The sequence below is a fragment of the Camarhynchus parvulus genome, chromosome 4A, assembly GCF_901933205.1.
Source record: "Camarhynchus parvulus chromosome 4A, STF_HiC, whole genome shotgun sequence".
Taxonomy (NCBI): Eukaryota; Metazoa; Chordata; class Aves; order Passeriformes; family Thraupidae; genus Camarhynchus; species Camarhynchus parvulus.
Genome location: NC_044600.1, coordinates 9,838,109 through 9,862,897, shown reverse-complemented (window position 1 = coordinate 9,862,897; position 24,789 = coordinate 9,838,109). Strand labels below are relative to the sequence as shown.

The window sequence follows — 24,789 nt, the reverse complement described above, 5'->3', positions numbered from 1 at the left end:
TAAAACCAATTTGTTTTAGCATGGATTCTTTTCTGTTGAAGCTGTTATTCAGGTAATTAGCAGAAACGCAATAAACAATCAAGTCACGAGTCATTGGAGGAGATTTATAATCTTATGAAATCCATAACTGATACCACAGACTATTTTCTGCTTTGAAGCAGTAGTAACTATAGCTGTAATAATATAATAATCTCTTAAAACCCTTTTTCAAAAAATACCATACAATAGCAATCAGACAGAGGAAAATTAGTGGCATCATTACTTGACAGATGAATATCAAAACCTGGAATGAAAAGGTGCCTAGCAGTTCACAGAGGAAAAGGTAGACTGAGAGATCTTTAATTATTTGTTTGCAGTGTCGGTGGGATATGAATATGAAACATGTCCTGATTTTATTCTGTGGGAGAAGAGAACAGTAATCCTTCAAGGCTTTGAAATGGATGCTTCAAATCTGGGTGGCTGGTCTATAAACAAACACCATGTATTAAATCCACAAAGTGGTAAGTCCCTCCTTTATTAACTGCCCACGCAGAAGGAGAATGCAAATTTTAAAGGAATTAATTGTTCAGGTTTTAAGTGTTACACTTCCTAATGTGTAATCCTCTTTGAATGTGCACCCTCATGTATTGAGAGCTGAACTGTAAATGCCATCTGAAAGGATATTTTGAATGTTCTAGCTCCCAGGGTTTAGACATTAATATCGCTGACTCTTGTAATTGTTAACACATTGTGGTCGTTCAGATGGGAAAAGGGCAAACTAATTTGGGTTCGTTCTCACCCAGCTGGTATAGAAGTGCCACATTTCAGGTCAGTCTGTAGTGTGTTATATTCCCAGTGAAGTGTCTACACCCCTAATCCATCCTATGGCTGCTGCCAGTTTGAAGCAACACAGCCCCGGGCAGACAAACACTGCTTGATCACAGAGCAGCACTTCCAAACCCACTCTGCCAGTCCTCTGTGCAGTTTTTGTGGCTCCCACTCTGTACAGAAGCACAGTAAGTCACTCCTCAGTACAAGCAACCCAACACATTTCAAAGCATTAGTGAAAAAAAACCTGTAAATGCTTTTGCTGTCATAACATTAATTCTGCAGAGATATTCTTTAGGCATGGAGGCTTGAATATTTTTTGCCCAGTGCTTTTATTTTACACCTGGGGAGGTTTCTCTTCCTCTATGACCACCTGTGATCAGGAACTAGTGGAACGAAATTATTAAAACAATACTTGTAGATAAGTTATGGTAACTATATATGGTTTTGCCAATAAACAGATATCTCATTGTCTAGAAGAGAAACTTGAGGTCATATTTTAGCTCTTATAAGTCAACAGAGTATTGGATTCAGAAAAGTTCTCTCAATTTGCTCCAGCTGAGAGTCAGTCCAATAAAATCTATTTCCATCTGCAAATTTCTGTTGATGAGGATGCATGCACAGATGTATGGCTCTCAAGTTTTACAAGTTCTGTTGCTGAATGCACAGCTACAGTATAAATATTCCAAATACAAAAGGTCAGATTTAGTTTGTAAATTATCTGGATTTCTGTTTTGATTTAAAATAGTTTGACATTTTAAACAGCAGTTCTTTCATTCCCTGTCTTATTGGTTTGTATAGATTGTCTCTTTTAAATGCCAGCTATTGACATTTAACAAAGAGAAATCTGACCTCAGTCAGCTGAGCCCCCAACTGTGAGTCCCATAGTCTGCTCCTTGGTGCCAATTTACCACTTGCATAGTTTAATTTCAAGACTAAATTGCTGGCAGTAACTCTAATTTATATGACTATCTGATAACTGCAGTGGTTACTACCACAATTCACCCCGTAGGCACTAACATGTTCTGAGATTTTGTAAAGTACACAATTATAATCCAAGCTGGGCTAAGCCATTGCTCTCCTGAGCACAAGGAGTGTGGTGACAAATTGCTTCCTGTCCCCATCTCAGCTGTGTGGCTGAGGGTGCCAGAGAGCCCTGAGCTGTCAGCCCCAAGCCACCTCCTCTCAGATCAGCTGGGCTGTGCCCACTGCATAGGGATGGGGAATGTGCAGCTTCCTGCACCTGCTCCTCTTCCTCACATGTTCCCCCTGTGCTGGACACCATCAAGGCTGAAGGCAGGGAAAGCTGCCAAACACCTTTACCCATCACCTGCAGACACAGGAGGGAAGGAGAGGGCATAAGGACATCTGACTTGAATTCCAGGGGCTCTTCTGTTTGCAGTTTGCATGTCAGAGCATCTCCAGCAGGGTGGCAAAGCCCAGGCTCAGGGATGTGCCAGGGGTTCCTCAGGACTGTTACAGGCTTTGGGCACCCACACCTGGCTCTTGTACAGCAGCTAGAAAAGCAGCTAAGGGCAGAAAAACAATTACTATGACAAAGCTGGTGCACACCCACCAGAGCAGCCTGTAGGTTCATATTAAAGCAACAAAACAAAATAATGAACTGTGGTAACTAAAAGGATAAAAAAACAAGTGTGCTTCTGGTCTTACCTAGAAACAAGTGAACTGCCTTCCATTTCAGATATATAACATGGGCTTTAAATAGGGACAAGAATATGATTCAAACTAGAATTATGTATTTTAGACTTATCTCCATGCCACCATGACAGATATGAAAAGCATTGAGTAGCCTGCTTTAGTACAAATATATTAAGATTTTTCACTTTTTAATTAAAGCATCTCCTCTGTATGTATGAAGAACTGCTATCTTTAGAAGGATGAAACTTTTATGATTTTGAAAAACTGCCACTGGATTAACTACAGAAACATCATTGGAATATAACATTCTGTACTGCAAATTGCAATTTTTTTTCAAACTAAAACTAGAAGCCCTTTGCTTGATTTACTAGTCCTGAAGAGCTTATATCTAACTTCAGCTGTTAAGCCTGGTTGCCCAACAGGTCTGCTACTGTGCACAACATTCCTGCTCAGAGCCAGGGTAGATACTCTTCTTTCCCTCCCCATGAAGGTTGCTCATTTTTGAGAAGTTACAAAATAAACTGAGTTACAAGAAATAGATGCAATTTTACAGACTTGCCATTCATAGTAATGTGGAGGTACATGTATTGACATGTAGAAACCTTAGCAAGTGAAAACTGTGTTCTACTGCCAGATGTAAGGATTTACAAAAAGAAAGAAAAAAAAATTCTGCCTGATTCCAGCGGAATTGATGTGAAATAACGAATACTGTTCCAATGTGGCTGTCACTGGAAACTCAGTTTTTTTAAATGTATGCAGTTTTGCATCAGTCTGGCTGTTAGGTTAACGAAGGATCACATCCTGTTTGCAGCTACAAAGAGCAGCTCCTCTGCTCTTTTCCCACTTTCTTTTCCTCACCAGTTTGGAGGTTTGATCACTTTTCATTTATGACATGATTAGAGTTTAATGTTTTCTGCTACCAGGGTTTTTGTCAGTTTGGAAAATCATCAGGGCATTTCTCATAATCAAGAAATGCCCTAAACTAATGTCCATAAACATTAGTTCCTACACTGAGGTCTTTTAAAGATACCTGTATCTCATGAATACAGATGAATGTGCTATTAACCAACTTTTCAGGATGTTATTTGAATTTTTTTTTTTTCTGATGGGAAAGTGGACTGATTCCATTTTTATCTGGGGCAAGGAGGAGTAGTTTTAGAGGGACTTTATGCTTTAAGGTAGTTTCAACCCCAGTGCAACAGAGCATCAACTGAAATTAAAGCAGCAGCTCGGAAGCCTGATATTAAGCACACACTTACATTTATTGACAGCAAAACATATTCTCCAGAGTCCTAATTATTTACTGGCATTTGTAAGAGGATGTTGAAAGATTACCTTAACATTGTAATTTCAGACAAAGGGCATCATCTTCATTTCATAGTATTTTTATCCACTGCATAAGAGAGAATATTGCCACTTATTTTACTGGAATATTTCCAGGATGCTTTTTTTTAAGCCATCATTCAAACAAGTCTGTGCATTCTGTCTTCTATTGTTCATAGTTTTTTGGGGTTTTTTAATATATAATTCCCTTCAAAATAGCTGTGGCAACATTCAGTAATTTCCAAGGTGAATTTTATCTTCAGATTTACCTGAAAGTCACAAATAGTTTAAATAGAAGTTGGTAGAGACAATACATAAATATATTTGCTGTACCTTGGGAAAATTCAGACATGTTGAAACATGTACTTCCTACAGTGTCTAGAATATTCTCATTTCCCAGCAGGAGTCCTCCAGAAAGTACATTCCCTTGTGTTTGTTCCTTTAATAGAGCCAATGTTCTGATGAAGTACTGGGCCTTTCAAGGGAAATAAGAAATTTTGGACTAGGATCTAAAAGAATACCTATCTTCTGTTTGCAGTAGCCAAATTCTTGCAATAACATGTCATTTCAAAGATACTTCTTAAATATATTACCACATTGTTACTTAAAATAAACACTATAGCTGTCAGCTTGAGAAAATACATCTTTGTACTAGTTCTGGTATCACCAACCTAGTAATTGGGGAGACTTTAAACAGTGTATGCTGCAGAGCAGTACTAGAATAAACTGTTCTAGCATTTATGGCAGAAGGGAGGGTATTGCTGGGAGGACATTGGCTGGTGCCTCACAATTGCTCCTTGACTCTTAACTTGGCTTTGCTGCACTTGGCACCACTTTCATATACCATGAAGGACTCACAGTGGAATCTGGATATTGATTTTGTACTGCCACTCGGTGCTCTTTTGTGAAAAATGCAGAGTGGTCCTGCTATTAATCTCCTTTAATTAAATATTCAAACTGCCTAAGAAATTCCTCTGCTACCTAATAAAAATTTATGAATAAAATGAATATTAAAGCAGTAATCCCCAAGAAATCAGATAGCACTGCAATTAGTACTCAATTTGTTAGAGCATTAACCAACCATGAGTTTTCCTCCTGATGTTGGCTTTAAAATAGCCACTAGCCACTGCTGAACAAAATGGTGACAGTGAAGCTTGGGATGAACAAAATTGGAAAAGATTAGTGGAACTCTGTGACTTTAAAATATCAGATGTTTCTTGCTGATTTGGTAATCTGGTTTTCTAGAGGATTTTGTAATCCAAAACTGCAGAATAGTTTAAATGCCATACATTTGCTTATTTTGTCTCTGTTTTCTTCCCTCCCCTCCCTTTAGGAATTGTGCACAAAGGAAATGGGGAAAACATGTTCATTTCCCAGCAGCCTCCAGTCATCTCCACTGTGATGGGCAATGGGCACCAGAGGAGTGTCTCTTGCTCCAACTGCAATGGGCTTGCCCTCAACAGCAAACTCTTTGCCCCAGTTGCACTTGCTTCTGGGCCTGATGGAAGTGTTTATATTGGGGATTTCAATTATGTCAGACGGATCTTCCCCTCTGGAAATTCCATTGGTATATTAGAATTAAGGTAAAAAAAATAATTGGCTTTCTCTGGTCAGTGTGCACAATCCTGGCTGTGATATACCTGTGAAAAGTAGGGTGAGCTTTTATCCCTTGGGACATGATGAAATAGCCACATGTAGTTGTTTTGTGGCCGTGTCTATGAAACCAGCTTACCAGAAAACTTACATTTACTTCTAGTCATCACTTAAATAGGATGTTTTAAGTGGCCTGTAGAACAGGTCTTGCATAATGAATTTCTGCAAATTGCAGAGTTAATAAAGCTGATTTTTCTTCCTGTGAGGTTTTCCATACATTTTCTCCAATAGTTTAAATATACCATGATGCATATTTTTGAAGAAAGCTGCATAATTCCACAGCAAACGTGCATAGTATCATGTCAAGTCTGGGCCTACAGACTTACCGTGTTTACAATTAATGCGATTAATCCTCTCATGAGCAGAGGATGGGGTTCAGTTTAAGCAGGCAGGAGCAAACCTGGCATCACAGACATGCCAGAGGCTGAGCCTAGGCTGCCCTTAATGACTCCTCTGTAATTATCACCTCAGCTTCCCTTTCCCTTTGAGGGACACAGGGGAGGGCAGGAAAGATTTTGGACATTAATACATGAAATTTCTCTTATTTAACATCCACCTAGCTAACATTGCTGGTGATGATTCTGTGTGCTGATTGTTCAGAATTAACTTGGCAATGTGTGGGCAGTGCAAAGGAAACATTTTGAGAGAAAGAAATACCAAGTAAGAGGATAAGCAGTATTTTGTTAGTGGCATACAGGTCTGTGAGCAGTCAGGCAAAGAGCACAGTTCTGTCAGGGACTAACATTCCTTGTCTTTCTCTTTCCTTTTAAACCTGATCTGCCTTTCCAGGAATAGAGACACAAGACACAGGTAAGTAAAATGTAATAACTGGTATGTGAATCACGTTCAAGACAGTCTTACAAAAGTCCTTTTAAAAGTCAGGATATAGAGAAACGCTCTGAATTTAATAAATAGAAATGGTAATAAATACAAATGTTAATTAAATTCACCTTTCTTTATAGTTCAGAAAGTTTGATTTGTTCTCATTAAAGGAGTTAAGTTTCACTCTAAAAATCAGTTTCCTGATCACCAAGAAGAGATGGACAGGTTTAAACCTGAACACTTGAGAGTACATTTCGTAGGTGTCATACCCATTTCCCATGGTGTTTGACTGATCACAGATATAGCCATCCAAGGAAACAAGAGCTTTAGCTACTAAAAAAGTAGTTTAAAAGGCTACAGAAACACACTGTACTTTAGTGTCCTGTGCTTCAGAGATTCTAGGGTAGCATGAGCTTTACAACCTGCCAGTTACAGAGTGCACAGCAGAGCCCAGAACTGAAGATGCTGTGTCAAAGCTCAGTCCTTGCTGCTCCAGTTAAAGACAAAGCAAGTGGCTTTCCCCCTTTCCAGCTGGCATTTTAGCATTGCAATTTAGGGATTTCTTTAAAGGAATGAACATTGCACATTCGGCTTCTACGACAGACGGTGAGGGAGTTGGTTCCAACAGTCCAGCTGCAGAAGTGATGTTGCATGCTAGAAAGAGGCAGCAAGGCACTCTGTCTCCTTAGAAATAAACTTTTTCGCATTCCAGTACTTAAATGAGATGAATAAACCAACACTAGTACAGTATAAAACAGTAACTGCACGGCATAGTAGGGAGCTGAGTGTGGACTGAGCTGTGTTTACAGCATGAGAGTATTGGATGGAATTGCTCACTTTAGCCACAGGACTGCTATTGAATACTATAAATTATTTACCAGATTATGTCACATTTCATGTATTTTACAATTAAAACTTAAAAAGGAAGAATAATTCCTAGTTGGTAAGTGCAAAGTTCCATTTTTTAACTGAAGGGTTGTTTCCGCTTGCTTTAAACTGACCGGTATGTTTGTAAACTAAATTTCTCCACAATGCATTCAAAGCATAAAGCAGCTTTTACATTTAGAGGTTTCCTTCATAAAGTAGATTTTTTTCTTTTTAATATCTGTTCACTAGTACTAGTTTCTTGAGATGAGCTTCAACCTTAATTAATTATGACAATATCAGGTACTCCAGCCCTATTAATTACAATAATAATGTCTCTGTCACTATTCTGTCCAAGTGAATTTTGTAGAAAATAAGAAGAAATCACTTGAAGTGAATGTAGTCTTTGAGGTCATAGGGGAGTACTCAACAATCCCACTGTGTGCCATGCTCTTGAGGCTGTAAAGGTCATAGTCATGGTGGAAATTTATAGAATGCTCAAAGAAACATGTAGAAGCAGCAGGAAAAGATGGCTCCTGACAGTCCAGGCAGGAAAAGGCTTCAAAATCCAACCCCTCTACACAACTTTAACCTCCAAAAGAGTTCTTTCTACCATGTAAAAAAGACAGTACTGTGTGAAAAGGCAGAGTTTGGCAACCAGTAAACAGAAAATGCCACTGATTTTATTTTTGGTGTTTACAAACACCTTATTCCATTTGGTTTTCTTGTCATCATGATTTTAATAAGCTATAGCAGAGCTGTTTAGCTGGTAAAAATGGAAACTAGACTTCGACAAAAGTACAAAGAAAAATTTAGTACAGAACAGTACTGCAAAGATTAATTTTAAATCCTAGTCTACTTCATATAGTTTTCAAAAGGCAAATTTAAATCAACTCAGATTTATATCTGAATACAATCTTCTGCAAAAATAGCAACTTTTTTTATTTGTGTTCCCTTTTTTACTAGTACTCTTTAAGCATTTTAGTATGCAAGGCTTTAAGCATAAACATGAAGAGTTTTCTAACAGCTGGTCTATTAAATCTAATGACAAGGATGACAGAAAATGTGTCTACAAGGAGAATATAGAGTGACCCCTGGTTCTCTGCAGTTTCTGCATACTGAACAACATGTTTATTTAAAATCTAGAATTCTCCTTGCAACTTTTTTCAAAGAAATGTTTTATTTAAAAGTCATCATTTGGCTGGCCAGTGACTCCTGACCTCATTCCAGAGAGCAAAAATGATTCTTGGTATTTTCAACAAACAAATTTTATAGTGGTGATACCTTGGCATTAATTGCTTTTAGCTCATCCTCTTACTCATCTTTCATCATACCACTGCCCTCTCATTCCCTCTGGTTCCTAGGACTGGGTTTCACATCTGTTCCCCAGCTCTGGGAATATTGCTGAGCATTGTCAAACCCACCACAAACAGAACCGGCCCAGGTGAGAGGAGGAACTCACTTCACAACTTTGTAACAGCAATCTTAAGTATTAGTTAATTGTACCAATATTAATATCTCCTGAAAAAAATAAGAAAGGGAGGATATTTTTTGCAATTTCTTTAATCTAACTGTGCATATAGAACCCAGCCACTTTCCAGAAATCTCCTCCTCTCCTTTAGAGGAACACAGTAGTTCTTAAAAATATTTTCTGAGCGCCTAAACTGTCAGCCTGTGCCTCTCTCCCGCCATTTCAGTAACCAACTGTGTGATTTAAAGGCTGTCTCTCTGCATTTTTAGTTAGGCCCCACTGCAGGCTCAGCAGGCTCAGGACACTAGCATGGTGTGCCGTGTACTTAAAAAATTTCTTCTAACTGGAAATTAACTTTGCACTGAAAAAGAAACTTAAAGTCTTACTAGATAATAAGATGCAGCTCGGTTTTCAGATTAGAATTTATGATCCCCACCATTTAATTAACATATGTAAATATTTTTTTAAATAACATTTTATAATCTCAATAAGGCAGTGACAGTGCATGAATTATGGTGCATTAATTCATCCCTGGTTGCACTGACAGTACTTGGCCTTCTGCCTTGCTCCTGACAATAGAGTCGGCATGAATTAAGGCACGATATTTCACACCTTCATATTTCCTAAGGTTCAGAAACAGATAAAAATAACCAAGAGTGGGTATTCGTGCCCATCCAGAACAGCCTGTGATTCACTTTGCTGCAACTCATAGATTTGGTTTCAGTGCCAAGAGTACTAGGAGGTATCGATACAGAAAAATGATCTTGCTTTTGATAGTAATAATTACAACTAAGCTGAAGTCACTCCATTTAGCTTTATCCTGAGTGGTTTGGTATTGATGGGCAGACCAATTGCCCCAGTACCAGTCTCTGCCCCAGCTCCCTGACCCAAAACTCACTGGTCATGCTCTGTAGCAGGACCCTGGTGATGTTTGAACTGCTCTCACTTACACCTCTGTCCTCTTCAGATCTCTGAGCTGATGTCTTCAGTTAAGTAGAGTACGATTGTTATGCTGCCACAGAGACTTAAAAGAAAAAAACAAGTTGACTTTGATGCTCTTCTCTTCTGTTTCAGTACAAGTCCTGCACATAAATATTACTTGGCTGTTGATCCAGTGTCAGAATCCCTTTACTTATCAGATACCAACACCAGGAAAGTCTACAAAGCAAAGTCTCTCACTGAAACAAAGGATCTGGCCAAAAATGCAGATGTGGTGGCAGGAACAGGTGATCAGTGCCTTCCTTTTGACCAGAGTCACTGTGGGGATGGTGGAAAGGCGTCTGAGGCCTCTCTCAACAGCCCAAGAGGTAAGAAAAGTCTGTATCCAGGGTACTTAATGTTGGTCACCTCTATTTCCTGTCATTATTTAGGAACTCAGATGCAACTGGATGTACAAAAATGTGTCTGTGGCAATGATTTAACCAACTATTAAGCCAAATCACTTCATGAGGCTTACTCATGTCTGCTGTACAGCCAGTTCTATGTGGGAGATCAGCATGGGCAGCAGGCTCCAGCTAGAATCCTCTGATTACTCTTCCCTGTATAACACTCCTCTTTCATTACCTTTCAACTGCAAGGTGGCAACATTTAATTATATGTAACTCTTGAGCAAATTATACGGTTTCAAAGTCCATTTTTTAGATGTTATGCATCAGGTGAGTGTTGTAATGTTAACAGAGCTTACCCATGCACAGTAAGTCAGGGCTGTTCAAATCAGCGAGCAAAATCGAGTTTATTTGGAACTCTAGTTTGTCCTTTCTTATTAACACAGTGTGCAAAAGATGAGCATCTTCCCTGCTGCACGTGAAATAAGCATTTTCCTGCAGCCTCCCTGTCCGAGTACATCCAGTATTGTCACAGGCAAAATGTGTGTGAAGCCTTGAATCCCCACCAAAGCCACAATTAATCCCCTTGCAGTGTGCACTAGAACTGTGATAAAGTCTCTGGATTTGGTGCTCTAAAGCAGCTGATCACCCTCAGCTCCCACTGAAATCCCTGGAACAAAGGGTACTCAGCAGCTCCCAAGGCAGAGCCCTGCGTGGGCTGAGCTGCGCTTCCCCCGCGCCTGCTCACAGCTGGCTCCAAGGAAGGGCTTTGATTCTTTTTCCTGAGCTAATAAAGGAAGGCTGTGCATCAGTAGGAAATTAGAATGTACATCCAGGCAGAAATACCTCTAAGACAAGCAAATAATCCTGGTTTAAGGTTTAGCAAGAGACACATTGTAATTATAGAGTGACTTTAGTATGCCTTTAATGATAGAAGGTAAGTGTGAGGTAAGTGCAAATAAATGTTAATCTCAGGCAGCTAATTAATGTAATGAATCACTTCTAAAAATAGTAGAAAACAAAAGGTTTTCAGATCCTTTATCAGGAAAGTGTGATTCTATGAAAGTGATCAATGTTTTATTTCTGATTACAATTGATGATACCCAATTACAATACAATCAGTTGTTCCATCTTTTTTTCTTAGTGGGGAAATATGTTGATGAAAATGTTGTGATACACTATTTACTTTAAAGATACTCATACTTACTTCCTTAATAAAATGTTCTTGTCAAAAAGAAATGAGGAGGAATAAAACACAAGTCAGGAGTTCTTGGGCAGCCAGCAATTATTAAAAAGAAATGGTGAGCAGACAATGACTCTTTGGCAAATTCAGGCAGTGACTCCCAGGTGCTTTAGATTTATGCATCTCCTCTAAATAGCATCAGTTTGAAATGATCCAATTTGTTAGGTTTCTTATTTTAATCTTGAGTAAGTCTGGGCAGCCACATGCCCTTTTTGTGCAGGCCCTAACAAAATTCTGCATCAACTCGTGGTCTCCAGCAGTGGGATCAGTAACAGAGCCAAGTAGCTACAGGTCCTTGTTTTCCCCTGACCTGTAAGAGTGTGAATAACCCTGGAAAATAGAAGGAAGTGTTTGCCTGGTACCCATAGATGTCTCCCATACTTTACAGTTTTAGAGATTCTTTTGGATCACTTATTTTGCTTCTTCTTGAAGTACTTGTCAAGTCAGAAGATGTCTATTTCTATTGAAATTACATTCAAACAGTATAAAGAAAACTGTTTTCTGTAGGAAGCAGGAAGTTTTGACCTAAACTTCTTAACCACATCTAAAAATCCTTGGACACAGAGACACACAGTTTGTATAGCATTTGACCACAGAAATAAATGAACTGTTTCTGGTTTTATACCTCTGAGATTTTTACAGTGCAGCAATAGGTCCCAGACAGAGTAATTGCCAAGTTATTAAATATAATCACTTGCATTATTCAATGAATAATTTGTGTTTATTTCTTAAGCTGATACAGGACTATTGCTATCTTTTTTTACTTTGCTTGCCTTCTTTTTTTTTTTTTTTGTCCTGAGTATTCCTTTTTTCCATTATAAAGGAAAATTTATTTTCCCCTTTGCTTGATAGATAGTATGTGAAAAAGGTCTCCATTTAGTGGTTGTTTGACCTTGGTTAGTTATATCTTAAAAGTTGGACTCTGCTTGTATAAGCATAAAAGGGGTTATCTAGAGTATAAGGAGTTATCTAGTTATCTCTTTTTCCATTTGCAAAATTGGTATGAAATACCTACTGTGTAACACTTCTGAAACTTAATCCTGTTTGGTAACATCCTCAAAGCTGCGTTAATAGGTGGAAATTCAAATTCTCTTTCTTACTTACTTTTCTGGATGAAAGTTGCTTTGAAAAGCGTTTAACTTTTCTGAACTCATACCCATTTTTCTAGTTCCTTGAACTTACAGGGAGGTTTGAGGAGAGTCCTACATTGTTATTTCATTATTTCTTTCATCAATGTTTATTTTCTTATTATCTTTATTTGGCAAGAGTGCCTTTACCTAGTGACCAGGAATTAAATGCCGGACAGGAAAATATCATGAAGTAAAACTAATCAATTCTGGTTTCATCTTTCCACAACTTTCATTTTACAGATAGCAAACACATGTAACTTTGTTCAGTCTGTTCCCAATTCTCTGTGAAGGACTGGAGATGGGGCTTAGTGAAAATTAATCTTGCACTATTGTATGTTGAGCTGACTTTGAAAGATGCTTTTAAACATGCATGGCTGATGTAGTTGAAATTTGAACTTCAATATATTATTTTTACTGCAACTTTCTTTAATTCTGTAGAGATCTCAGACTAATGAGTCATGTAATAGATGACCAAGTACTTAAGCAGAATGTGAAATGATACAAGGTGGGGACATAAAATACGATCTGTGACAAGCTGAACACATTTATTACACAAGAAGATATTGAAAATGAAGAAGTAACTACACAAGATATTAATCATTGACTGAATTCCAATCACTTGAACTTTACCAAGTAACAGATTTTAATTTTGGGGTGGGGAATTCTGTTTGGTGGGCTTGGAGTTTTTTTAATAGAAATAATTTATGGCATATCTAGTTGCCAGCACTATCTTTTAAACAATCTGATTAGTATTTATGATAAGGTACTTGAGGATCATGTTCTGATTTTAACTAGATTAGTCATCAAGTATTGGAGCAGTGAGAGGCCCTAAAATGAGTGGAAATACTTGGGACTTGTGCAAAGCCAATGCTTGAATCAACACCATTAAACACTTACCTACCCTGCCCTTCTGAAATCAGTGGGCTTTAGACCTGTAAATAGATTTGACTTTCTAAGCATAATTGACAGAGGCAGTGAGAGTTTGAGACAATCAGGTTACCACATTCTTGCTGAGCTCCAGGGTCTCCCAGGCAGCAGGGTGAGAAAAGTGTCCATTAACATCTGATTTCATTGCCTTGTGTCTGTGAGCAGCACTCACCCAGGACAGCTCTGCTGGAAATGCAAGCTGTGTAACTTCTGTGAAAACAGTGGGTGCCTCCAGTGATGCCACCCTAAACATCAGGATGATTTACACCTTTTAGAAAGCCAAGGACTGAATTTAAAGATGTAGACATTTAAGGTCCTGCAGTGTCTGCTTTTTGATTCCTGGGTTCAGCCCAGTGTCTAGACCTAGGTGCACACACTGTCAGTGCAAACCATGTCAGTGCCTCGAGGAATTTGACTGCACACTGAGTGCAGAGTACTTGGATGCACTGCAGTGACCTCACTGCAGGTGCAGTGACCTCAAAGAAAGCACCAGGGGAATGGAGAAGGTTGGAGTAAGTTCTAAATCCAATGCACAAAAATACCTTATCCACAGCTGTAGGAAAGAACTTTTTCACTCAGACCAATGGCCATGAGATAAAAGCACAAATGAAGCATAATTTAAAAATCAGTTCTGCAGTGTAGTTTTATCTATTTTGCTTGCAATTACTTTACTAAGGAAATACTGCTTTAAAAAATAGTGGTTTTGAAGATGTGTTCATCCTAGTAGCTTGCATCCTGAAATAATCAGTCTTGTTGCTCCTCTTTCTCAGCAATACATTCTAAAGGAAATAAAGTTGTAAGAGCTGTTCATACTAAACCTTTGCTCTTGTCAAATGGCAGTAGCCCATTTAGGACTGCTCCTGTTCAGCTGGAAGACTCCTTTTACTTTCAGTAGGATGCACAACCAAATTCCTATTACAGCCTTTTGTGACAACAGACACACTTGCCAAAGGTAATGATTAATGCTATTTTTCCAGCAATCTTTGCTATTCTGTAAATTCCTAAGACCTTTTTAACCTTTCCATAGAATTCAAAAAGGAAAGTAGAATGGAGTGAGATTTTTCATTAACGGTATATAAAGTTAGAAATAGACAAGCCAAAGTAATTTTCAGCCTCAAGTCATTGTTATATATGCATCATAAAATCAGCAAAAAAACTACGAATCTCATGCCATTTTTTTATTCATTTAAATTTATTTTTTATTTTTCTTTTCAGTAGCCTTAGCCACCTATGGTTTCCAAACTATGGGAAACTTGCAGAACATTGTCACCTTTTTGGATAGCAGGTTTTTTCCTAAATTTCATCCAACATTCATCTGAATTCATAAATCATTCACTTTTCTATTCACCCATGTCAGCAGGATGACCCCAGTCATCATGTCTCAGGCTGGAAGCTGAACATTTTCATTCACAGTCAGTAGTTAAAAATGCTGTTTGCTCCAAGTCTACTGATCTGCCTCTAAAGAGAACAGCACTCAAGTGCAAGTACTGAAGTCGTGTTCCAACTGACAAAGAACTACTCAATATTTTGCAGCTAGTGCTGAGACAGTAAGGAAGTAAAGAATACAAAGATCACAAGGCAACAGACTGCAAATCACTTGAATCATATTTTGAGTGGTGTATTATGGTAACCTATAAATAACTAATTGCATAAAATTGCTTTAGTTCCTGGATGGCAGCTTTAATTAAAAGCACCGAAGACATTTAGAAGTTTAGAAATGGATGGCATGCAATTTGCCCTTTTAGCACCATAAAATGGTAATTAACCAATTTGATTCACTTCTTCCTATTAAAAGTTTTATGAGAATCACAAGTTCCTTCTAAATACAGTTGTTCTTCAGCAGAAGGTGGCATTCTCTTTTATCCATCCTCACCAGTAGCTGTAGATGTTGTTTTAAAAATTCTTCAGAAGTTTAATTAGAAGTTTTCAATATAGAATGCTCATTTGTAACTTTTCAGCTCAGCAAAAAGTGTAAAGTAGAATTTCTAGAAATGGGCAACATATAATTCTAGCTACTCTTTATTGACATGTTTGAAAAGGATTTGTTCACAAAAAAAGCTTCTCTTAGAATGCAAGTGTGGGGTATGATATGGGATAAAAAAGAAAATATCTTAGTAGGGCATTTACTATATTACTTTTAATCCATATTTTACCACTATAAGGTTAACTCCTGAAATGCCAAAATTTCTAGACTGAATTATCATATGTATTTTGAATTTATAGCTATGATAGCTACACAAAAAGCAGTTGGTTTGCTTTCTGAGTGCTATTTGCATTTATAATGGTGTATGTATGTGCTCTAAGGCAGAGCTGTGAAGGGAAATAACCCTTTAACCAAAACTCTGGAGAGCAAATAACAGGAGAGGTTGTAGTTGTTTATCATGGGTACCCAGCTCCTGTACTAATTATTATTTGTTGGAGAAAGCAGTTACAAAAAGGAAAACTTTCTGCTTAGTCTTTCTAGTAATAATACTTAGTCACCACATTTGACAGCAGTACTGGCAGTTAATTTTTAATGTTAGTTAACAGAATTCAAATGGTACTGATTAAAAGACCTCTGAGTGTTATAAATATTGCTCCAAAATGTCTGCATGTAAATCTACTGGAGATAGATCTTCATAAAAACTACTGTTTCACATTCAGGTACAAAATTCAGCCCTATGTAGGACATTCCCAGGACTAAAATAATGACCAAACTAGTCCTGCAGCATGAGCATGTCACTGAGCAAGACTGATACTCAGCTCTGAGTCAAACAATGAGACTAAATCCTGGCACCGATTTATTTTGTCCTTACCCAGCCATCGGTTTTTAATGAGCAATCTGTATGTAAGCAGGGTAAGTCTGTCATATGTGCAATAGGTCATAGGTCCCTTTAGTGCCCAAAGACATTATCATTTGGGCATAGAATTTAGTGTTACAGTTCCTTAAAAAAGAAAACAGAAGCAGACCCAGAGCCTGATACAAAGTACGTCTCCTTCTCTGGAAAAAAAAAATTTACCTTTCTTACTCACTCAAGGGTTGAGCAGTGCTCCCACTTGCACTCAAGTGCAATTCATTATCCTCAGCATGTGCATGTTTCCTCCCCCAGTTCCTTGGTGATTAAAGCACAATTGCTGTGCTGTGTGTGATTTGATTCTGCATTACACTGTACGTCAGAAAAGGATTAAAGTAAGCTCTTGGAGTACAGATTATATGTAGCATCATGTAAGATGTGAAAGGAGCATTAATGATTCCAACTCTAATGAGTAAATTGGGACAGTTTAGCCACCGATCTGTATTGTTTTCCAGTGGATGCTTTATGTAGGGTATTTGTCAACAACACTTAAATGCATAAGTAATTTTTTCAAGTAGGTAAAGTTGTGTTGTTTTACTGGAGAGTCATAAGCTCTGGAAGCAGTAGGTCATGGCTGAACATATATACAGTCAGTGGTACTTGAAGAAACTGGCTTATTAGGCAGTACCAGGAATTTAGTGCAAATACTGAAGAGATGGTTTTATTTATGCCATTGCACTGGCATATGTCCTTCCCTTGCAGGCAAGTTGCTTTTCTGCAGCGGCTGGAGGGCTAGAAACACTAGAAACATTAAAAGATCCTTGATTTTCTTATATAGTCTTTTCTTATATAGTGTTTGAAATCCATTCAACAACACAGCTCAGTAGCTTTATTTCATTGCAGCATAATTTTTGATTTTTATATAATGGATGGTTTGCAGCCAACAGAGCCATCTGTTCTCAGGCAAATTGCGCAAAACAGAAGATGCACTTGCCCTGGTGACAGATCCTGGCCTTGTGTTGTCTGTGCTGTGGATCTGATCCAGCTGAGAAGCAAAGCTCACCATGCAGCACTTCCCCTCTGCAAAGGCAGGCTCAGACACAGCCCATTGCTGCCCTTCCCACCCACAGCAGGTTTCTCATTTCAGCTTGTGAAGCACACTGGAAAGCAAATCAGATCCCATCTAATGTCACTACGTGATGCAGGATCAGTGATAGAGCTACAAGGGCCCATCTCTTCCCAAAGCTGGAGCACACATGTCACCCCTGACCCCAAAACAAACCTCTTTGCTTCTCAGTCTCACTCTTTACCTCAGCTCACCTTCAGCCTTTTGGGTTTGGACTTCTCAGGAGCAGATGACAGCCAGGAGCTTGCCAGTCATTCTGGAGTTTCCAAAGGTACAGTTACTTTCTAATTAAAGAGTGAAGATCCTCTGAGGGAGCCAGTACCAAGGAGTCACGATTTATGAGCTCGCAGGCTGGCAGGGAGTCAGGCTCTGAGACTGTCTGCTCCTCTTTCAGCCTTTTTATAACCTTCCAGTTTTACCCAGCTGACCTATCCAGCCCACACCAGATGATTTTAGTTCTCCAGGTGACATCTGTCCTGCAGAACCTTCAGCCATCTCACATAATGAGGAGATATAGCCTAGCCCTTTACCCTGGGCACTTAGCAGTCCATGGGCACTTTTTGTCCTGGGTGGAGGAGGTGACAGGATGGTGAACACCCTCCTCTAAGGGCATTTCACAGCCAGATGGACACATTGCATCGGTAATTTAAAGAATTAGTTTCAACTCCCAACACTGTGCTGATAACCTGAGAGCTGGATGCAGTAGGGAGTGTTGCACACTAAAGTTAACTTAACTGCTGTGGCTTTTGGATTTTTTATGTGGTGATACCCTCAGAACGTTGTGGTCATACCGTCAGACCTTTGCAAAGTGCCTGAACATCCCCTGTGGTGAAGCGGCACCGCAGAACCAGTCATGGGCAGTTTGTCTTGGGAGCCTGCCCCAGGGTGTTAACACTGCAAGAGAAAGCATATTACACTCAGTTATGTGTGCAACTCAAACTCAATCCCCTGGCATTTCCAGCTGCCAGGTAAAGATATGTTTAGGGGCTTGGAGACACCATCACCCCCTCTTCCCAGCCCTGAGATGCATGCCCTGCATCGGGGTTTCCTGGTCTTGCCTTTTCCCCCCAGACTGCTTAATCTCCCTTTCTTCCAGCTGTAACTGCTCCCATATATCAAACAAAAAAACCTCAAGTACAAGGAGTTGGGGTTGGAAGCTGAGAAAATTCAGTTGGAGGCTATTTTTCTTTTTAATGGCATGTGGAATTACTGTATGGGATCCTAAACTGGCCTGCAGACAGGTATTTTGTAAACTCAGAGTACATACAGCCTTCAGTTGTGCTAAATGCAGGGGACAAAAATCAAGAACCATATAAGCCACTGTCCAGACCATCTGTTCAAGTCCTCTGCCTTTCATTTCTGTGTAGCAGAACATAAATTCATTATTAAAATAGCTTGGCTGTGCACAGCAGCTGCTGTAATTGCAAAGTTATGCAACTTTAAATGGGAAATTAGGAAGTAGTTTAAAGCAAGAAATTGAGCGGTTTTGGTAGAAATGATTTCACAAGTCTAACATGAATCGAAGTGCTCTTCTAGTTATATTTTCAATATTTGAGGGAAATAAGATCTTACAGTTCCAATTGAATGCAGGAAGAGCTGCAGGGGAGCTGTTAGACTGGGGCAGAACAGAACAGGGCTGGGCAGGAGTTGTGGCATAAGGTACTGGGTGGGAGACAGCAAACCTTCCATTCCTCAGTTTCCCCACTGAAATACAGAGGACCATGACTTTTCCTGTGCAGAGCCCTGGCATTGGAGTTCATCCCTGGCTTTTGAGTTCCATCCCTCCTGTGCAGTGCAGTGCAGTGCTGCAGGAGCTGCTGCAGATCCAGGAGTGGGAGAACCTGCACCAGCTGATGACCACAGCTGTCATGAGCCTGGTTCCAGTGCACGACCATCATTTTGGGCAGCACTGCACTGTGATCCATCCTGCAGCACAGCTGCTCCTTCTGCCTGCTGAACGGAGCCTGGTCTGCACCACTTGTATGTACAGCCCCTATCAGAACGTGTCTCTTTGGCCTTCTGTGGGTTCTTCCTTGCTCAGACACTCTCATCATTCAGAGAGGACAGCAGTTTAAAAATTGTCTGTACATAAGAATGAAGAAAGTGAAATGGAAATTAAAACAAATCAACTTTGTTGGATGAGTTTTTAGAAAAGCTAATATTGCCCACTTGGTGATAGACATTAAGTTGTTGAAAAGTTTCGTTCTCTGTATGTAAAATTGCATTAAAAGCAAAGCCTCTGCTCTTTTGTTTTGTTTCATCCTCACATGTTCCCTCTTTAAGTCAAAACTAATCTGATAGATGGGTATGAACTTTCCATATACAGTTTGTATAAGCCTCAAATAGTAATGGGTGGGGGGAAAATCGTACTTTTTCAAATCAGCAGATTTTTGTAGTCTAAGAAGAGAGGAAACATTTTAAGCTGATACTTTTTAATCAAGATAATACCAGCACTAACACTCTCTTTACCCTTCTTCTTCATCCAGGTATCACTGTAGATAAGCATGGATTTATTTACTTCGTTGATGGTACAATGATACGGAAAATTGATGAGAATGGTGTGATCACAACAATAATAGGTTCAAATGGACTCACATCAACCCAGCCATTGAGCTGTGACTCTGGGATGGACATCACTCAGGTAGACACCTCGTTTTTATGTGTTGTCACTTTGATACACATTGTAGAGACAGATCACTTACTGTCTTGTACCAAGATTGTATATCGAATATGCTGGATGAGTCAGATAATTCTGAATGGCACCATATGGAGTAGTTCTTCCACTCACATGATCATTTTAAGGTGTATAAATGGAAAACCACGCTTGATTTTTTTCCCAGGAGATGGCCTGTGAATATATAGAGAATATATATACATTCTTAGGTAAAGAATACAAACTGCTTTAAAAAGTTACTTGCCACTCCAAGATAGATCTTCTCAGAAGATAATCAGAAGTTTAAAGTGCTTTCCTTTAGTCCAGCATTCAGACTGATTTGCTTGAACTAGTAAATGGGAAAAAAAGAGATATTCTGTTTACGTCTAATTCTAACACTGTTCTAAGTCATGGAGGAGCATTAGAATAAGTAATTACACAGCAGCAATATTGTGGTGAAACTATTGCATTTTGCTTTCTCAAAATGCTTTTCAGTTCTTATGTCAAGAGAAAAAAAAGAATAGTGAAAGAAATAGGAATAAAAGAAAGAACTTATCACATCTCTCATTTATGCTAAAAAAGAAATATGGATAATCATGGAGAAACATAAATGGTACTCTTGGCTAGTCAGTGAGCCATACCTACAGACAGCACAAGGAAGGACTTGGCCTTTGCCAAGAAATAATTGAATTAATCAGCTTCAAAACAGGGGAGAAGCTGTACTTGAAAAAATCTTGAGGCATTCAAGTGACATACTAAGCTATTATGGACTGTATAAGCTAATAACCAGGATCAGGTTAATTTTTCATTTCATTTTCTCCCTGCCCTTTCCTCTGTCCTTCACAACTGGAGAATCACAGTTAAAATTCAATGCATATCAATGGTAAGAGCTTGTTGCTTATTTCTGAGTAGATTTTGAGTAATAGCAAATGACTGTGGTCTTGCATTCACATACCTGAAGAATGTGGGGTCAGTGTTTTGGTTAGTTCTTATGAAAGAAGGGTCAAATGAAGGGATCTAATGCTGCTATTGCAGAAGCACTGAGAGATCTTCTTACTAGAATCAGAACAGGGAGAAGTGTCTGTGTTCCATTTCATGTGTCACCAAATCACAGAATTCTTACGGTTGGAAGGGACCTCTGGAGATCACCCAATCCAACACCCCTGCCAAGGCAGGGTTAGCTGGGGGAGGCGACACAGGAATGCATCCAGGGAGTTTGGATGTCTCCAGAGAGGAAGACTCCATGAGCTCCCTGGGAGGTGTTCCAGTGCTCTGCCACACTCACCAGAAAGAACTTCTTCCTCATGTTGAGCTGAAACTCCTTTCTCTTTTGTGTGTGTAGTGTTTCAGTGAACCCTATGTGTTTGCAAACGTGGGGAGAGATACCTCAACCTCCCTGTTCTAAGACAGAGAGGCCTTTGTATTCTCTCAGGTCCAGTTAATGTGTAATTATTCCATATAAAGCAGAACAGGGTCAACTGGCTTAGTTGTGCTAAACCCAAACTTAAATTAGCCTGGTAATTTTAGGATTAAACAGCTTCTGGGCACCTTGGCTCTTGCTCTGGCCCCTTGCCCCTGTCCTGCAGGTGCTGAGCAGCAGCTGGCAGGCAGCAGCATTCCCACTGCACTGCTGCTCACCAGCTGGTAGGAGCTGTGCTTCATGGAGCCCACAGCTGCCTGCAGCACATGCACTCGTTTCTTGGATACATCTAACAACTGCCTGGGGCACTCCTGACCAGATCAGGTATCTCTGAGGTCAGGGAAGGGTGCCAGGTGCAGCGTCTGCTCCCTGCCTTCTCCTTCTGGATCTGCGCTCTCAGGCTCTACAAATAATTGCTTTATTTGCCTAATGTAATATGTGCTGTGTGTTTGTGTTCAAATTTTTGCTGATTTTGCTCAGTAAGAAAGTGTCTCAGTACATCTCAAATAGGGAGTTTTAATCGTTTTCATTTCCTTTTGAAAAATGCAACTCCCCGTTAGCAAATAAGTCTCAGCAAGGGGTCTGGCAAATTTAGAAATAAAATTATTTCTTTATTAAATTAAAACTGAATTTTAAAAGTAAACGTTTGGGGCTGAAATCAAATGTGCTAAATTTGTAAAGTAGATTTAAATAGCCCTGAAATCTTAGTTCTTCATAGGTTGGCTACTTGCCAGTAACCAGTTTCATTTACCGCACCCTACAACATAGTCACAATGCCATATGCCATGGAGGATGGGCTTCTGCAAAGTTATAGGTAAGAAAAAAGAAGTCATAGAGCAAATCATTCTTCATTCATCTGGGGTACAGTCTCCTTTTCACAGAAGCAGGAATAAACATTTTTTTTTTCATGAACACTTCAGGTATTTCCATGCTACAAGAAAATATGGCTGCATATCTTGCAAAAATTTTCAATTTTGTCAGTATTGTGAGAAACTAAGACATGGCCTTACCCCTAAATTGAAATAGTCTTCAATTAAATTGTGAATGCATGACAGTAAATATTCTAAAAAACGTAATAAATTACGGCTTATAAAGATGTCCCTAAAAAGTGGCCAGTCTCATTTTCTAAGGGTAGGAATACTATATAATTTTCTGTGTATTTTTCACTGGTAAGTGAAGTCACAATGTAGACACTGCAACATGAAGCCTTTGGAAGCATTTCTTGTTTGGAGGATTTGTTTTGAGGGGGTTTAAGTAAACCTCTTTATTGAAATGTTTCACAAAATCCACACCTTTGAGGTATTTCACATACACAGTAAATCATACTGTATGAAATAAATACCAAGAATGCATGTTCTGAAAAGTAACTGTATCAAATTTGCTCAATCATCTTCTAAAACTGTTGCTGATAGCCAGAGAAGCCTATGAAATAATCACACCCCCTTGAAGTCAAGCATGTTAATCTGGAATTATATCAATGAAAATAATAGAATGATATTGTCACTTAGAAACAAGTGTATATCCTTGCAAGACTGCTGAGTTTATTCCAGAATGGCATAAACATAAATGAAAAATGCATTTGGCCCATCTCCACTTAAATTAGTTTTTGGCAAAGTTACAAATGACATTTAAATCAAGAGAATGTGGGTTGCTCACAAATTGTGTATTTGGAGAGACTTATGAAATAGGTTAATAAAATCATCTCTCAAAGCTAAATTTGTTCTGACAGTAAAATCAACAACTTGCCCAAAATCAGTATTTCTTAATTTACTGAAGTACAAAAATGTACTCTTGGAGTAAATATGTAGCGTAACTGTCTATTGCAAACACCACCATAAATGACAAGCTGTAGCTTTAAGGCATTCACTTTAATAAATGAGTTGATTATGAAAGCATTTAATCATTTCTTCCAATATCAGTTCTCATGGTATTATTCTTGGTAATCATTATGTGTTTGTTATTTACCACCTCCTCCTTCTTAAGCATAATATTCTGCATTCATAACCAGGGGAAGAAAGGACAGATGGGGCTGAAAAGATTATAGGTTGTGGCATATAAATGACCAAGCTCTAATTACTTTGATCTCATACTTCACTGGGGGGATTTTAATCTGAATTTAGAAGGAAAGGGACACTCAGTTGAACTGTTTGTATGGTACACCAGCATTCTCAGTACTGTTTCAGCCTGTTCAGAACTTGGATGACTTTTCTTCTCTGCACAGATCATTTCAGTGTTCTTCAATTAGTTAATAGAGCAAACCTAAAGAAAATGGCTCTTCAGAGCTATGCATGTGAATGTCTGTGTGGATGTGCTCAACACTCACTATTGATGCCAGGAGCTCAGCAGACACCTATGTGGTCATGAGCCACAACAGGAGTGCCAAGGGAAGGGGCTTGGATGGAGAGAGAAAGAAAAGAGATGGGATCATCATTCAGTTTCACTGCCTGATGGCTTTGGGCTGGATCCTTGTCTAGACCAGAGGCCTCTCTGGATTGTTTTTATCTCACAGGTACACACTCTCTTCATGTTTGCACATCCCTAGGGTACTCTGATATTTTTTAGCTAGTTTACTAATAGCAGCTGAGAGCACATTGTGTGCATATGTGTCTGTCTGTCTGTCAGTATTCTCCTCCTCACAGTAAATTAAAAGCTTTGGCTAATTTTAAACAAATTTGTAGAGAAACACGCACCTTCACAGCAATTAAATTCCTACATGTTCCATAAAAAATATTAGTCCAGCTGGAGGACAGAAACCTAAAGTGCCCTTTCAAAAGGAAATATTGCAGCATAAGCTTTCTTTTATTAAGCTCCAGAGATTCTACTCAGGATGTAATAAATGCCCCATTCACAGGAAAACTTCATTTTGTGGTTGGATCTTATTAAACTCCCAAGCCACTCAGCCATGCGACAGAAGTCCTTAGGAAACCAGACTTCATCAGATCCAGTGTTCTTGGAAGTTATATTGACATTGTGGGAGTTTTTGTGTGAAAGTAAAAACACTACAGCTCATCTTGAGTGATAAGCTTTGCTGTTCTGCCTCCAATGCTACAGTGAAAGCTGAGGAGAGAATTAGCAGATATTTCTACCATCTTGCAATTTCATCCTGTATCTTTCCTCCCATGAGAAATATGTGGGCTGAATTTCCACTGCTCCAAACCACAAGTCATTTATATCTGTGTGAGTGGCTGCAGGTATTATTTGGGAGCTGTTTAAACCAATCTCAAGCACAGTCACTGCAAATATAGAGACCAAACATTTGCAAGTCAACAGAAAATGAATCCCAAAAGCTTTTTCTTTGCCTGTAACCGTGGTCTTGTTCTTGTGCTTATGTCAGTCCCACTAGGCACGAGTCTGTGCCAAAGCAATAGCTCCGACCTGATTGATGGTGTTAATAACTGTCACTGCTGTGTTCCAAAATGAAAGGTCTGCTTTGAAGACTTTTTCTTGACATTTGCACTTCATCAGCCTTTGTTCAGCAGTTCTCCATGTGAGGGAACCATCTATATTGTGTTGCTTCACATAAACTTCAGTGACACTGCAAAATGTTTTGCTCCCTTATAAAAATGTGACAGTGTTACTTACGTAGGCAATT

The 24,789-nt window shown here is 39.0% G+C and overlaps 1 protein-coding gene across 6 annotated transcripts in view; it reads left to right on the top strand.

Annotated features, from left to right (window-relative positions):
* Window positions 1–24,789, top strand: part of TENM1 (teneurin transmembrane protein 1) — a 469,105-nt gene that overhangs the window by 401,452 nt on the left and 42,864 nt on the right. For 5 of the 6 annotated variants that reach the window (XM_030967968.1, XM_030967972.1, XM_030967969.1 and 2 more), the window contains 5 exons: window positions 357–500; window positions 5,123–5,372; window positions 6,232–6,252; window positions 9,674–9,906; window positions 19,611–19,765. In XM_030967968.1, the coding sequence (XP_030823828.1) occupies window positions 357–500; window positions 5,123–5,372; window positions 6,232–6,252; window positions 9,674–9,906; window positions 19,611–19,765 (803 nt within the window). The remainder of the gene's footprint in view (window positions 1–356; window positions 501–5,122; window positions 5,373–6,231; window positions 6,253–9,673; window positions 9,907–19,610; window positions 19,766–24,789) is intronic. The other variant, XM_030967970.1, reaches the window with a different exon arrangement.